This window comes from Fusarium redolens (assembly GCF_020744475.1).
Source record: "Fusarium redolens strain MPI-CAGE-AT-0023 chromosome Unknown BKA55scaffold_2, whole genome shotgun sequence".
Lineage (NCBI taxonomy): Eukaryota > Fungi > Ascomycota > Sordariomycetes > Hypocreales > Nectriaceae > Fusarium > Fusarium redolens.
Window position 1 is genome coordinate 1,351,803 of NW_025763665.1, and position 14,503 is coordinate 1,366,305.

Below are 14,503 nucleotides of genomic sequence, written 5' to 3' on the forward strand. Positions count from 1 at the left end.
AATTAAGAAAGATGGTTGTGATTGAGAACTCCGCAAAACTGCTTTTGAATTCATGTTTTAAAAGCACAAAGTTTATCTCATTGTCTCCTTCTTCGGATCAGAAAGTCTGCAGATTAGTCGAGTTCAGGTATTTCCTTGAGCTCGTTGATAACTTCATTTATATCCATACACAACTGCATCTATTCTTTGGACGATTTGTTTAAGTACCGTCGCCAGATAGCCAACCTTTCAACCTCAGAATTCGTATAAAAGCGCCAGCCGATCAGTAAACGGCAGATATATTGAACTTGTACGTATTCATTATGCTTCATCTGGCAGGCTATCACCACTGATAACTCTACAGGGTAGCACACACAACTTCAGTATGATACCAGAAAAACCTCTGCCATTTAATGGCAACTTCTCCTCGCCAGAGGAATATATTGATGAGCTTCTTAAATTTGTCCGAACGTCCGAGACTTTTCAGATTCTCTGTGGTGGGGTTCATATCCTTGACTTTTTCACCATCGAGCCTGGTCTCTTTCATTATGCCATTCCCAAAGAGTGGCACGCATTCATCCTCTCGAGGAGTCTCATGGAGTTTCTGGACCTTCTCATGCGGGATGATCTGGACAATCTAGAGTTGGAAGGAGAGCAACCACCAGCGACTCTCATAGAGTACATTCGAACAGTTCGTAATCTCTCTCTTGGCCGATCATTCACGCCTCCTTCAGAGAAACTGCCGGTTCTGCCACGGTCAGTAGCCGTGGGCATGAACGTCAAAAAAACACATGAAGTCACCAACTTCGCGGACTACTTGGCCCGACTATCAGAAGATATCAGTGCGCAGTGCGGCTATGGGATATCTCACTACGTGGACTTTGGTAGCGGCCAAAACTATCTTGGCCGGGCCATGGCAAGCGAGCCTTATAACAGGCATGTTGTAGCTGTCGAGGGACGAGAGAACAACGTCACGGCAGCGAGAGGTCTAGACGTGTCATCTGGACTAGCCGTTAAGCCTAAGGTCATGAGGAACAAGAAGCTATGGACAAAGATTTTAGAAGCGCGGGGGCCTGATGGTCAAGAGGATCCAGAGGCCTTGGCCAAGGCTATTCGTGAGGTTGCAGGAGATGAAGCTTTTGAGTTTAGACCTGTCAAAGAACTCGAAGCAGAATATACCGTGGAAAAAGGTAAGGGGTCTGTTCAGTACATCTCAGGTCGACTAGATAGTGGCGACCTGGCGGATGTTATTGCCCAAATCAACCCCGGGAGTCACACAGAAGACGAGAAGAAGGACCTGAGCCTGATGGCTATGTCAATCCATTCTTGCGGAAATTTGTCGCACTTTGGAATCCGCTCTCTGGTCCTCAATCCAGACATTCGAGCCGTGGCCATCGTTGGGTGCTGTTACAACTTGATGACCGAGAAACTCGGTCCTCCAACATACAAGCACGCGTTCTTGAGGCCAACTCTCCAAGCTGTCAACGGTCGGCTCGTTCGGGAATCAGAAAAGCATGACCCACAAGGATTCCCGATGAGCAACAAGTTTTCTGCATATCAGGGAGATGGCGTGCGATTGAACATCACAGCCCGCATGATGGCTTGCCAAGCACCGCAAAACTGGACCGAGAAGGAGAGTGCTGGATTCTTCTCTCGACACTTCTACCGAGCAGTCTTGCAAAAGATGTTTCTTGACCGAGGCGTGGTGAAGAAAGTGCGGCATACAGGTAGCCAAGGAGAATCACAGGCGGATGCTGCAGCCTCAACCCAGGATGACAGTGAGAGCCCCTTCGACATCAGCACCAATCCAGTCATCATTGGGTCGCTCAGGAAGAGTTGCTATGGGTCGTTCAAGTCCTATGTCCGCGGCGCAGTGGAGAAACTCACGACAAACAACGAATACAAACAGTATGCGGAAGTGATGCAGGAGAAAATGGGTGACATCTCAGACGAGGAGATCGAGAGATATGAGACAGTGTATCTGCCACGGAAGAAGGAGCTCTGCGCTGTCTGGAGTCTCATGGCATTCAGTGCGATGGCAGTTGAATCCCTCATTGTTTCAGATCGGTGGACATTTCTGAAAGAACACGACGATCTCGTCCGTCACGCGTGGGTCGAAACGGTGTTTGACTATGAACAAAGTCCAAGAAACCTGGTTGTTGTTGGAGTTAAGCGATGATTAAACTTTCAGCTAGGTCGTAATCGGAATGAAGTGAGTTGTCTCCAAGTGCTGATACCCGATCCTAACCGCATCCCTGGATGAGGCCCTCATTACAGGTGTGTCCATGATGAGGAGAGATGCAATCGGCTGCTTGTTGCTAGGTAATGAAATAAGAATATATTTGTGTAAGAACTGGGCTTGGTAATCCGTCGGTTGTGGTTATTGGTTGTACTAGGCAATATCGGGGCGTGGCTCTCCTAGATGGGCGATGTCATGCATGAACCCCCCTCCGCTTTCGCTCGACACTTCAGGAGTGACATCTTGAAGTGTACGACAGGACAGGAAGTTCCTCGGACGATCAGCGGCACAGAACAACAGGCCTGAGGTTAATAAGATTCAGGAAAATATATTTACCCGAACACGGTGTTGTTTATTTGATACATACTCAATAGTTCGTGGTTCTGACTCGCAAGATACCGAATGGTAGTTATCAGACGTGTTTGTCTCGAATTGTATTACGATATGATGAGGTGTAAGCCTCTACCCCGGAACCCTTTATCTCGTAGCCCACTTGGCGTTCCGTCCCACAAACAACAGGACAGCTGCCCCTCTTTGCTGATAGGTATTAATGAAGGAGCATCCATTTTCGAGGGCCTGCTGTCTAGCTGCGCTACTCAATTTGATCATGGGCTGCCCCGTATGGCACAATGGTCGGCATCTGGTGTCGCAATCGACTTGTCAACTTCGTCATGGTCCCCTTCAGTCGGGAGTTAACAGCGTGATATGCACTGCGTCACTCGTAATGCAAGGCAAATAAGCAGGACGATGCAATGCACAGGCATGCCTACCAACAAGCAGGAGGTCACGCACTGAATCACGGGTCCGGTCAATGGTGCCATTTTTGAGCCACTGACAAGCGTGATAGAGAAGTCAAGTATTAGACAGGGCTCCTTCAAAAAGAGCTTTGGAAATATTGCGCCCGCTGCAACGCCGGCTGTCGTGGGGTAATCACATCACCCTACATGGACAGTAGCACATTGATAATGGAATGGGATTCCCGAGATGCTGTGTTGTGTTGTAGTGTCAGAATATACCGAGGTGAGGTAATTCAAAGACAGTCTTATTTAGACGCGTGCAGCGGATGAGAGTCATGCAATGTGACGGTGACGGACCTGCTTAGAGGCATGATAGGCAACGACCCATTATGCCATCTTGATATTGAGGTTCCCCGACACGGGATTCGAGTATAGCTGATGGATTCAGGCATCGTGTCACTCTTGTTTGTTGGTGCTGAAAGCAAGGCAGCGACTGCAGGCCTAGGGACAGCTGACACCTGGAGGCACATTTGTGTGCTGTACAGAGATGCAAGCTTCTCTGTATGCGACTTTGAGGCGAAGTCATACCATGGAATCATGGATGCTTTTGATGTCTCGGCCATACCGATCCAACGTTGGAAGATAGGATGCGCGAAAGCTGGGGTTTCTAGGGTGTTTCCAATTGTGGAAAGCCAGAGGATCCTGTAACTAGGGTCCATCATCGATCGTTGGAGCTGACCCGAGCTGGATTCATGGATGTCTCCAAAATGACAAGTCTGAATTGTGACGTTTCCAAGGTGAAGAAAAGGGCATTTTCTATCCGATAAACTGCACATGTGACGGTGAAAAGGTGAAGCATAGCAAGGTAGCTGCTGGTCGGTGAGTTGCTACTAGTTGCTTGTCAACTTACAGAAGGCATGATCCCCATCCTTTCCAGACCAGCCTTGGATGGAGGATGATCTTTGGGTGCCTCACTTACGACAACGGCACACGCTCTAACCGAAAAACCATGAAGCTCACCTCATTCTCACCAGCAACCAACACTTACACATCGTCATCCTCCACAACCTTGTCGTTAGCCTGATGAATGCATTCAGGTTCAAAGATTGGCCGCTTACTGAATGGAATCAACTCTTACGCTGGCAAAGGTTGAGCTGATCAGGACAAGCAGCAACTCCGTATCCTTAACGTGGACGAGAGAAGAATTGAGATAGTGAATACTCGTTCGTTGTCAAGTCGGTAATTCCAATTTTTTATCAGGGACCACAGCCAGAAAACGCTACGATACAGCTCACCTAGCTCCTGACTATTGCCGTAGGACATGGACCATGGTTCACAACCTGACTTTAGGAGTTCTTGGTTGTGACCACTTGCCTTACCTCGCACACCACAACGCAAGGGTCTCGTCCTCTTCCGATCTCTCCAAGCCAGTGCAAGGATAGAGGGCAACTCACCACTTGCTTGCCCCACGCACCAACACCAACATCATTCTCAGATGGGCTCCTTCGAGAGAGTGCTCCAGGGGCCCGAACCTATCAGAATATCTGTCCGTCGTTCACTCCTACATCACGAGCCGATCTCAGGACGACTGTGACGCACTCATATCGAAGAAATATCAGTTTTTACTAGCAACGTAGTGAGAGCATGGTTGTCATGCCGCAGCGTTACATGGCACATTTCACGATGTTCTGTGCTCTAGGAGCCACAATCCAAACGTGTTCAGACATGGAGGACAGCTGATTCCTTCCAACTTTGGCCATACGCTTCCTGTAGTCGCTGTCGTGGAACGACCTCGGCCACAATCATAGATGCCATCTGCACTCTTCGGGCTCTGCCGTACCTGAACAGACGCAATGTGTCTCTGTGCATCGGACATTGGACCAAGATCTGCAACTAAGCAGCCCTCGAGAGCCTTTCTTGACACGAGTCTGTCTATCTCCCGTGGATAACCTTGATCAATGTCTGCCCATGTAAGTCTAAACATATATCGAAACCAACAGGCAAATGGGTATGTTCAGAGCAGGTGGAGCTAAACGGTTAGCTGCCAGCAGGGTTTTGAAAGTCAAGTCACTGGCAGCGAGGCAGAGAGGTTAAAGCCAGTGTCCTAAAAAGAGCTACCAGTCAGGATACCCCACCCATTCGTGTCCATCAACGTTTCTGCCGTCATAGCTCAACTCGACCAACTGGACTAGTTCCCAAGTTGGCCATGGCGCCGGACCTGGTCTCAGACGGCAAAACCCTGCCTGCAGGGCTGGGCTCGATCGAGGGACGTGCCCTTCCAGTTCGGCTTAGAGATAGCGATACTTGGAGCAGTTGAAGTTACTCTTTAAAAGGTAAGATCAGGAAGAGAGTTAATAACGTGGGTTTACCCTTATCGTGCCCTCCATTGTCTGGTCTGGACTTACCTCCAACTCTTTCTCAATCCCCTCACAAAACTCTTCGCCTTCAAATCTTGTCTGCACTCTAGACCAAGTCAAAGTTTACCGGGTTTCGGACATTGGCTGCTCCTTTGTCTCTTGTTCCTCTCCAACCTTAGCCCAAACCTTACAACAACGCTGAGACCAAACATCTTCATGATCGAGTCAGTAACTCGATTTTTACATCGCGCCGACTTGTCGCAAGCTACAATCAGCTCGACTCTGTCAACAGTAACACATTTGCATTGCGCTCCATCTACACCCTGACCCAATCCCGTAGCACAAGGGCCCTGGACCTCTCCAATGCTAGCCGTTCATCATGAACGCGCAGGTATCATTTCTTGTAAGTGTTACGCCTCCTCGCAAAAGCATTGATCTGTTGGTATATTAGCTGCAACAAAAATTAGGAGTAACTTTCCAAAGAATTACTTTGATCCTGACATTCTACCTCTAGGATGGCACATATACGCTGATTCACATCCCTCTCAGCCTCTACTCGACACTGCTCCAGCCAATCCTCCGAGTACTTCTGCCACAATCTCAGGGAACGGGAGGCTTGCGCGATTCGCCCGAGTACGAGTTACAAGGACTCACACCTGATGGCCAGCATGGATTTCTGAATATCAGCATCACTCCTCTTGAGTGTTCGGTTGTGTGTCATACCTCATGGGCTCAAAATGTCTTCGAGCCAGTCCTTAAAGCCATGCCGCGCGACATTGCGAAAACTGTTTCCGTTTCCCAAGAATCCTATATGGTACTTTCAGTCATAAGCGCCGGACTTGATGCAGGCGGTCGTGTGATGGAATTGACCTCTCCGCTAGCACTCGCTGGTATCCCCATATTCTTCATTACGACCTATTACTCGGACTTCATCCTAGTCCCCACGAAAGAGCGAGAAAACGTGGTCAAGTCTCTCATCGCCAAAGGCTTCGAGCTTTCCGACAACGAGTCCAACTTCATCACTTCCGCTGCCAATCACAAGCAGGGCACTGGTTTGTCTGCATCTTCTCCGCCACATGAGGGCCTCCCTCTTAATGTCGCTGAGTTGCAAACACGCATTTTTGGTACACTTAAGAAGAGGCATGTGGCACCTAAAATTGAGGAAGCGCTTGAATTGGTACAATGTTCTGGTCGCGAAGCATCGCAGCTTGCAAACTTCACCCATCAACGGCCTTCTATCAGCCGCCACGCAACAGGAAACGGCCGTCGACCAAGTTGGGCGGACAATGTGGATACAAAGCTCTATACATGCATAATCTCAGCGCTTGTCTCTCAGCCTCGCTTTATGTCCGTCACTCTTGCTCAGGATGATCCGCCGTCCCTCCTGCTCGACAAGAATCTTCTCGACATATTTGGCGACTCCCTCGTTGGGGACACAGATGCTAGCCTGATACCGATCTTCCTGGACTTGAAAACTCTTCCTCTAGAGGCCACGGGTATTGTTTGCGGTGTCGCTGGTATACTCGTACAAGACACCCAGATAGCGGCGAGTTCTGAATTATCTTATCTCTCGACTGCTCAGGCAGGTGCTGTGATTCTTTCCGAAGAGCAGTCTGTCAGGGCCATTGGTATATTGAAGCCATTGCTCAGTGAAGAGCTGTGATGCCTTGAGCTTGATCAATATACTTGCGATAGAAGATAAGACTGTTACATTGATGTAAAATTATGGAAAGCTCACAATCTATGAGGAGATAACGAATGGCGCAACGGAGATGGCGTTTGTTTTCTAAGAAGCCGGGCTGTTGGATTTGCGTGAAATGATTATGTGACTTTAGAACTTTAGTATTTAGGCAGGGGAAATGTTCCTGGAGATGCGTCTGACTTCTATATTGATACCAAGATATAGTACCTAGTGGAAGACTCAGTCGCTGAAGTTGTATATCCGTCTCCTGTATGGCAGCATGCCGTGAAAGTCCCTCTGCTATATTTGATCGTCCTTAGTCATTCTTGAGATCTTGGAAGTACTCGAACCTAGATTATTCGCAGGGCATGATATAGGTTGAACTCCTGGCAATAATTACGCCTTGGGATTGTTGAGCTTACCACTTAAAATACCGTGTTACAAAGTGCCTTCATCTAGTACATCGTTCCCCATGACTTACATGTCTTTCAAACTTGTCTTTACAAATTATTTCCGTGTCTAGAGCCCACTCTCCTTTAATATCAAACGGTAAGCTGACTTGAAGGAAACGGTCATGATATCAGGACCCCATTGCTCACTTCCCCTTTTTCTTCTCCTGCTTCTCCTCTTTTACTAACCCGGATTTTACAAACCCATCTCTAGCTACAGCATTGATGAGCGCAAACCTTCTAGGACCTAGCTGAACACCGCCGTACCACCTCGTCACCACCACCATGGCATCCCAGATATCCATGACCTGCATGAGGTGCAACATCCTCCCACCGGCAGCTGTCTCGCCATCATCGTCGCAGTCTTGGAAGCTTGTAGCCCCGGGCCCACGGATCCGCCATGCTGTCATGTTGTGCGTGGCGCTGCGTATGCGTTTGTCTGATGCGAGCAAAAGTTGGACGTAGTATCGAGCCTGATCAGGCGAAGTCACTCGTGCGACGTGTGCTAAGAATGTTGATTTTGACTCTGTCACAAGATCTGATAGGATCCATTCCGGAGGTGGAAAGTCTGGTTGCTCGTAGTATTCCTCTTCAGGTGTCGCTGGAGCTTGGGGCTCACTTTCGGGCTCTGGTTTCTGCTCCTCCGCACGCCGCGTGAACTCCTCCACAGCATCGAATAGACAAACTAGGCCCTCTTGAAATACTTCACCCAGGGCGTCACGGAAGAGTGCCAGATCACGAGCACCAGCGCCTTTGACACCGCCAGAGCTGTGGTGTGTGCTGAGGGCACTGGGGGGTTTAGAGGGATAATCAGACGGGAATCTCAGACGCAGAGAGGATGCGTCGCCTGGCAGTTTGAGGATAAATACAGAGGAGTCGTCTTCTGTTGGGACGAGGCTGCCATCGCCGTAGATGGAATTAATTGCTTCAACTTCATCCTGAAGTTCTTCGGACATTGTTCGGGGAGTGAGGGGTTGATTGAAAGGAGATTGAGGGTCTTGAGTGTGTAGTTTTTGAAATCGTCTTAACTTTATAATAGATCTCAAGCAATAGTATATTTGAGAACGTTAAAAAAACCCCCAATTAGGTCCATTGCAAGTCTAACAATAATGCTTCTTACAGCTGACGTTGAATAATGCACTTTAACTTGCAGAAGCCCCACATCAGCTCATCCATTTCACCTCATTGATCCACTCAATCTCCATTTCTCTCTTAGGCTTCCAGGTTTCCACAACCATCTCGTGATAAATGGATGTGATACAATGGCCTTGTATTTAGAACAAATTGATATTGAGCGAGTACACTAGACTACGGGGCGGCGCAAATAGTAATCGAATACCGGTCATCTTCTGACCTATCCCCCAACATGACCTATCTATAGCTTCAACACAGAAACAACCAGCAATGCAACATTTGTATTGTATTACTCGTCCATGACAGCCGCAAACTTGTCTGTCATCTTCTGTTGAATCTCCTCGTACTAGAATTTAGTTAGCACGCGCATTTTGTAGGTCACCAAAAATAAATAAATAAAGGACTTACTCTCTTGGAGATCACCTCCTGGCCATCAGTGGGAACCTCAAACTTCAACTGTCGCAGGTTGGCTTGCAGGTCAGAAGTAGCCTCTCGTACCTTGGCCCAGCTCTGACCCTGCGCAATAACTTTTTGGGCCTCGTCGTGGAAGCCCACCATGAGCTTCATCATCCACTCTGTCTTCCAGATAGGACAGAACTGGTCATAATCGGAGTAACCATTCTGCTGCAGGAAATCTTCCTTGATCAGGCCTGCAATATCCAATGTAATCTTGTCAGGGTCGGACAGGGCACTCTTTCCAACAAGCTGAACAACCTGGTCGAGCTCCTCTGAATCAGACAGAAGTTGCTTGATGCGGTCGCGGAGTCGAGGGAAGTCGGGGTAATTCTTCTCGTAATACTTATCCAAAATGGTGTTATACTTGCTGTAAGATAACGATGTATTGATGGAAGGGAAATGTTTTCGCTGGGCAAGCTTCTTGTCGAGACCCCAGAAGACCTGCACAATACCCAGAGTGGATGTAGTAACGGGATCCGAGAAATCACCACCGGGAGGACTGACGGCACCGACAATACTGACACTGCCCTCGCGCTCGGGAGAACCAAGAGTCTGAACACGACCGGCTCGCTCGTAGAACGAGGCAAGCTTGGCGCCCAGGTAGGCGGGGAAACCCTGATCAGCAGGCATTTCTCCTAGACGACCGGAAAGTTCTCGAAGAGCCTCAGCCCATCGAGAAGAGGAGTCAGCCATCATGGCCACGTTAAGACCCTGGTCACGGAAGTATTCTGCGACAGTAATTCCGGTGTAAATGGAGGCTTCTCGGGCAGCGACGGGCATGTTGGAGGTGTTGGCAATGAGCGTGGTTCGCTTCATGATAGGCTCCTTGCGGCCATCGACATCAATGGTGAGCTCGGGGAAATCCTTCAAGACTTCAGCCATCTCATTACCTCGCTCACCGCAACCAACATAGACGATAACGTCACTGTTGGAGAACTTAGACACAGACTGACTAATGACAGTCTTTCCGCAACCGAAAGCGCCGGGGATTGCGACGGTACCACCTTGAACACTGGGGAAAAGAGCGTCGAGGACTCGCTGGCCGACAATGAAGGGCTGATCGGCAGACTTCTTGTCGTTGGACGGACGTGGTACTCGAACAGGCCAGGACTGCATCATGGGATACTCTGTCTTCTTGCCATCGAATTCGACCTCGAGGATGTTGTCGACGACGGTGTACTCGCCCTTGGCAGCGATTTTGGTAACGGTTCCTCGTGCACGAGGAGGGAACAGAATCTTGTGGTTGGCGAGGAAAGAGTTCTCGAAGACAGAGCCCCAGACATCACCACCGGAAAGGTGGTCGCCGACCTTAACGGAGGGTGTGAACTCCCACTTCTTCTCGCGGTTGAGGGCAGGGACGGCGATACCGCGGGGGATGTAGATGGACTTGGCCATCTTGGAAATAGCCTCGAGGGGACGCTGGATACCGTCGTAGATACCGTTGAGGAGACCGGGACCGAGTTCGACGGACAAGGGCTTTCCGGTACGGGTGACAGGGTCACCGACCATGACACCGGCTGCGATGATGATTAGCTTGCTATTGTTGGAGGTTCATCATGGGCTGTCGTACATGTCTCCTCGTAAACCTGAATAGAGGCCTGATCGCCATTGATTCGAATAACTTCACCAACGAGGTTGTCATGTCCTACTCTGACCTGTAGTAGCGGTGGGTTAGATCGCGGCGGATGATGACGACGGAGGATAATAGCAACTGACCAGCTCGTACATGGCAACACCAATCATGTCCTCGGCCACGACGACGGGACTGTATAAAGTCAGTATGACATGTTGACCGTCAAAATCTCGGTTCGTATATTTTTGGGGGGTCGAGAATAGATCGCAGGCTGGAAAAATTGGTAGGTACTGACCCGGAAATGGAGTAGATTTTACCTGCAGATAGTGTTAGCGACACCGCAAGGTATTTTGAACTTGCTTGAAGAACATACCAGTTTGGTATCCATCTTCCTCATTGGTCTTGCTGCTGTTATTAGCAGCCTTCGCTGTTTTCTGTAGATGACCATGGGTCAGTATCAAGAACCAAGCAGCATAAAATGCGCCGCGTTGTCGCCAGCAAGCTTGGGGAGGTCGGGAATCAACGCACGGGAGGCATCTTCAGCGGCGAAACTGGCGCTTTGTCTAATTGAAAATGAGGAGAGGTAGGAGAATGCGGCGACTCAGGCCGGATGGGAGATGCTGTCGAACCGGGAGAGAGGTTTGACGAAGGAGGCGGTTGAGATGAAGGTGAATATGGAGACAGAGATGGAGATGGTGGTGGAGAGTTTGGCAGAGGCACTTGACGAGCTACGTCCACCAACGCTAGAGCTGCTGCTTTCCCAGCTCTTGAGTGGAGCCAGGATGATGACGATGCTTTGCGGGTGGGGTCTCGAACAGTAGCAACGTTAACGGGAGGCGCAGGGGCTCTATCACTGAAGCTCCCTCTGTAACGGCTACCTCTGGCCCCGGAGCCTGAGCTAACGCTATCGTCGTCACTGTCGCTCCCTTGCTCTCGCTGGCTGTTGTTGTCGTCGTCTTCGCCCCTGGTGCGGATCAGATCCAGCAGGGAACGCCTCGCTCTAAGAGTAGGACGAATGCCGAGCATAAGCTACAGTTGATGCCTTTTTTTTGCGGTAGATAATTTGTGGTTTCAAGTTCACAGAAGTGTAAGTGTAAGATCTGGAGTATGTTGTTGATTAAGGTAGATGGGGAGCCAATTCTCCAATGGGGCATAGCTGAGCTATAGGTTAGCGCTTGGACGGAGGCTGTACTGAAACATTATGCACAACAGCGCTGCCTTACTGACCTGAGCTGGTCGACAATAATAGGTATGGAATCCGAAGGTACATGGAAGAAGAGAAATAGTGTAAATAATCCCGAATCTTACATAGGTTGGTAATCGAATAACTCACGAAACAGCTGACACTGTTGTCTTGGTTTTCCTATGAATAATCTATTCTAATCTCAATATCGCCTGCCCTTCCTCCTAATATATACTGTCTAGTTAAAGGAAGCTACTTTAGATAATTGACCTTTGGCTTATTGTTTCATTCAACTGTATAAAGTCTTTGATGTACCAAACCTCAACCTTCTCAATTTCAGTCGTGAGGAACATCATGCTATGAATTCTTTGCGCCTTAAGAATGCGGTTTACTTTGTCTTCTTATCCTTATTCTCCCTCTCCCACTGCTCTCCCAGCTCCTTCACCTCCTGGTTTGTCTTCTCAATACACTCTCTGGCCCCAGGCCAAGGCTTACGACCTCGACCAGTGTCAAACAATCTGTAAACCGCGGGCACATCAGTTCCATCCATAAGCAAATTATAAAACTTTCGGTCGTTCCACCACAGCTTCCAGGCTTCCCATGTGAAGCACCCCAAACGATCTGTGACTCCTGTTCCCGCTGCTTGGTTCAGAAACTCGTAACTTGGCTTCGCCCTCCAGCGAAATCCAGGATGAGGAGCCGGGCCTCTCTGGAGTGTTTTGACAACATAGTCATAGTGATCATCGATATCCCTACGTCTCTCTTCGGCAGACGGCATGGGGTAGTCTCCAGACCACAAACTCGCCAGAGCCATGGTAGTGAGATCGTAAAGTACGAATGGAGGTCTCATGATAATCATGTGGCCAAGAAACGCCAATGAGTCGGGAAACTGTTCAGAGACGAAGCCATGGAAAAGGCGTGCAAACTTGCTTTCCTCGTTGTAGAAATTGGTCGCCTCAATCCGCTTGTGGTGGTCAGGGGCAATGGCCGGATCGGTCGGATCGCCAGGGCCCTTGACGATGGAAAAATCATAACCATAGCCCGAGCAGAAGATGATGGCATCGACATCTTCCAGAACCATACCGTCTGTAAGAGTAATCGTCTTGGGACCAGTCACTTCCTTGATGCCCTGTACAGATTTGACTGTGCCATCTTTGAGGTTATCCGCCAGATGCTCGGAGAACAATGGAACTCGATGGAGGACTCCATCAACTGGTCGAGTGCCGAATACTTCCTTCAAGTGTGGCCATTCTTTATCTCGCATATTGATCATCATCTTGGTCATGAGTCCTGCAAAGATATTTGGCATGATATTGCCTATCGTTCTCACACAAATGGACACTCGACGACTCAATGTGTGCTCGAAAGCTTTTCCTTTGACTCTTCTGGGGAGCTAAGAATGATCAGAGTTCGAATCTGAGGTTGTCTGGAGTTGGAGTTATTACCACGAAGACGGTGCCACGATGGCTAAGATAGACCTTGCTGGTTCCAGCTTTAACCAAGAACGACGTCGAATCCACACCAGTTGCGCCAATACCTACGACAACCACGTTCTTGCCCTGGTATTTTGAGGCGTCTTTGAACTGGCGCGAGTGAATGGCATCCCCAGAAAACTTTTCTAGACCTTTCACGTGTGGGAGATGGTGAGTATTGAGCATGCCTGTAGCGACAACTACGCGACTGAAGGTCCTGACCTCCTCAACCCCCGTTCTAACATCCTTGAGAAAGACCCTCCAGGCCTTTTGTGGCTCATCTCGCTCAATATGGTCCACTGAGACTGAGAACTGTATGTGTGGATATAGGTCAAACTGTTCGGCGTAAGATTCGAAGTATCTTTCAAGATCCTTCTGAGGGGGGTGCACAGGGAAGTCTAGAAACACTATGAGCCTCACCGTAATATGGACAGTGTATACGACTGACTTACCATCGGGCATAGGAAAATCAGTAATGGAACACTAGAAGCTATTAATATTGCGATCTGCCTCCCTTGAAGAGAAAAAGAAACCTACACATTGTTTGGAGGTGTTTGCTGTCGTATACTCCAATGCAGTTGTCTGCTTGATATTGTGTGACGCATGCCAAGTTCCACCCACATACTCTTGTCTTTCAAATGCTTTTGTATTGAGTCCCTGTTCGCGAAGGTTCTTGAGTGCCAGAAGGCCAAGTGGTCCTGCTCCTACCACGCAGACATCGGAGTTGAGTTCTTGATTCTGTAAGGCATCCATGATTTAGTATGAATATTGTCTTGGTATAGGTCTAAGAAGAACATACAAGAGTGCGTATCTCCCCTTCTTTATATCCTCACTTTCTATAAGTATTTGATATTAACAAGAGCGTAAGGATCCAAACTGCCGCGTGAGGCAGCTATCGTGCTTAATGCTGACACTTCTGAGCAGCGCCAGGATGGAGGCTGTCAGCTTTTAGATCATCAAGTAGGGTTACGACGCATGAAGCAGATGAGATAAGCCAATTCTAACCAGTAAAGGGATACTATTGCCAGCGGAGCTGCTTATTATAACCAGTTGGGATGTATCCGAGAAAGTCTCCGGAGCTCCTTCATATTCACACCAACAAGGTGTGAGACTGTACATACACTGGCTTTATGTGTCCGGCCTGTCCTTTTTTTCAGGTGACACGGCTTCTCTTCTAAGATGATAGGGTGCTGAGTATCCAGCAAGAAATACGAAGGCGAAAGAGTCTGTCTGCAGATATGGA

The 14,503-nt window shown here is 48.8% G+C and overlaps 2 protein-coding genes across 2 annotated transcripts; one reads left to right on the forward strand and one right to left on the reverse strand.

The window, feature by feature from the left end:
* Positions 1 to 364: 364 nt before the first annotated feature.
* Positions 365 to 2,158, forward strand: BKA55DRAFT_589562 (methyltransferase domain-containing protein; the record flags this gene model as incomplete). The annotated part of the gene is made up of 1 exon (XM_046194954.1): positions 365 to 2,158. The coding sequence occupies one exon, from the start codon at positions 365 to 367 to the stop codon at positions 2,156 to 2,158; it is 1,794 nt and encodes a 597-aa protein (XP_046054909.1).
* Positions 2,159 to 7,588: 5,430 nt separating this feature from the next.
* Positions 7,589 to 14,013, reverse strand: BKA55DRAFT_500023 (ATP synthase alpha/beta family, nucleotide-binding domain-containing protein; the record flags this gene model as incomplete). Its single annotated transcript, XM_046186709.1, has 13 exons — positions 7,589 to 8,465; positions 8,520 to 8,542; positions 8,985 to 10,549; positions 10,603 to 10,687; positions 10,749 to 10,797; positions 10,901 to 10,922; positions 10,979 to 11,039; positions 11,134 to 11,634; positions 12,109 to 12,145; positions 12,181 to 13,181; positions 13,234 to 13,658; positions 13,713 to 13,743; positions 13,798 to 14,013. 13 exons carry the CDS (start codon positions 14,011 to 14,013, stop codon positions 7,589 to 7,591), a joined length of 4,893 nt encoding a protein of 1,630 aa, XP_046054910.1.
* Between the last annotated feature and the right edge of the window lie 490 nt (positions 14,014 to 14,503).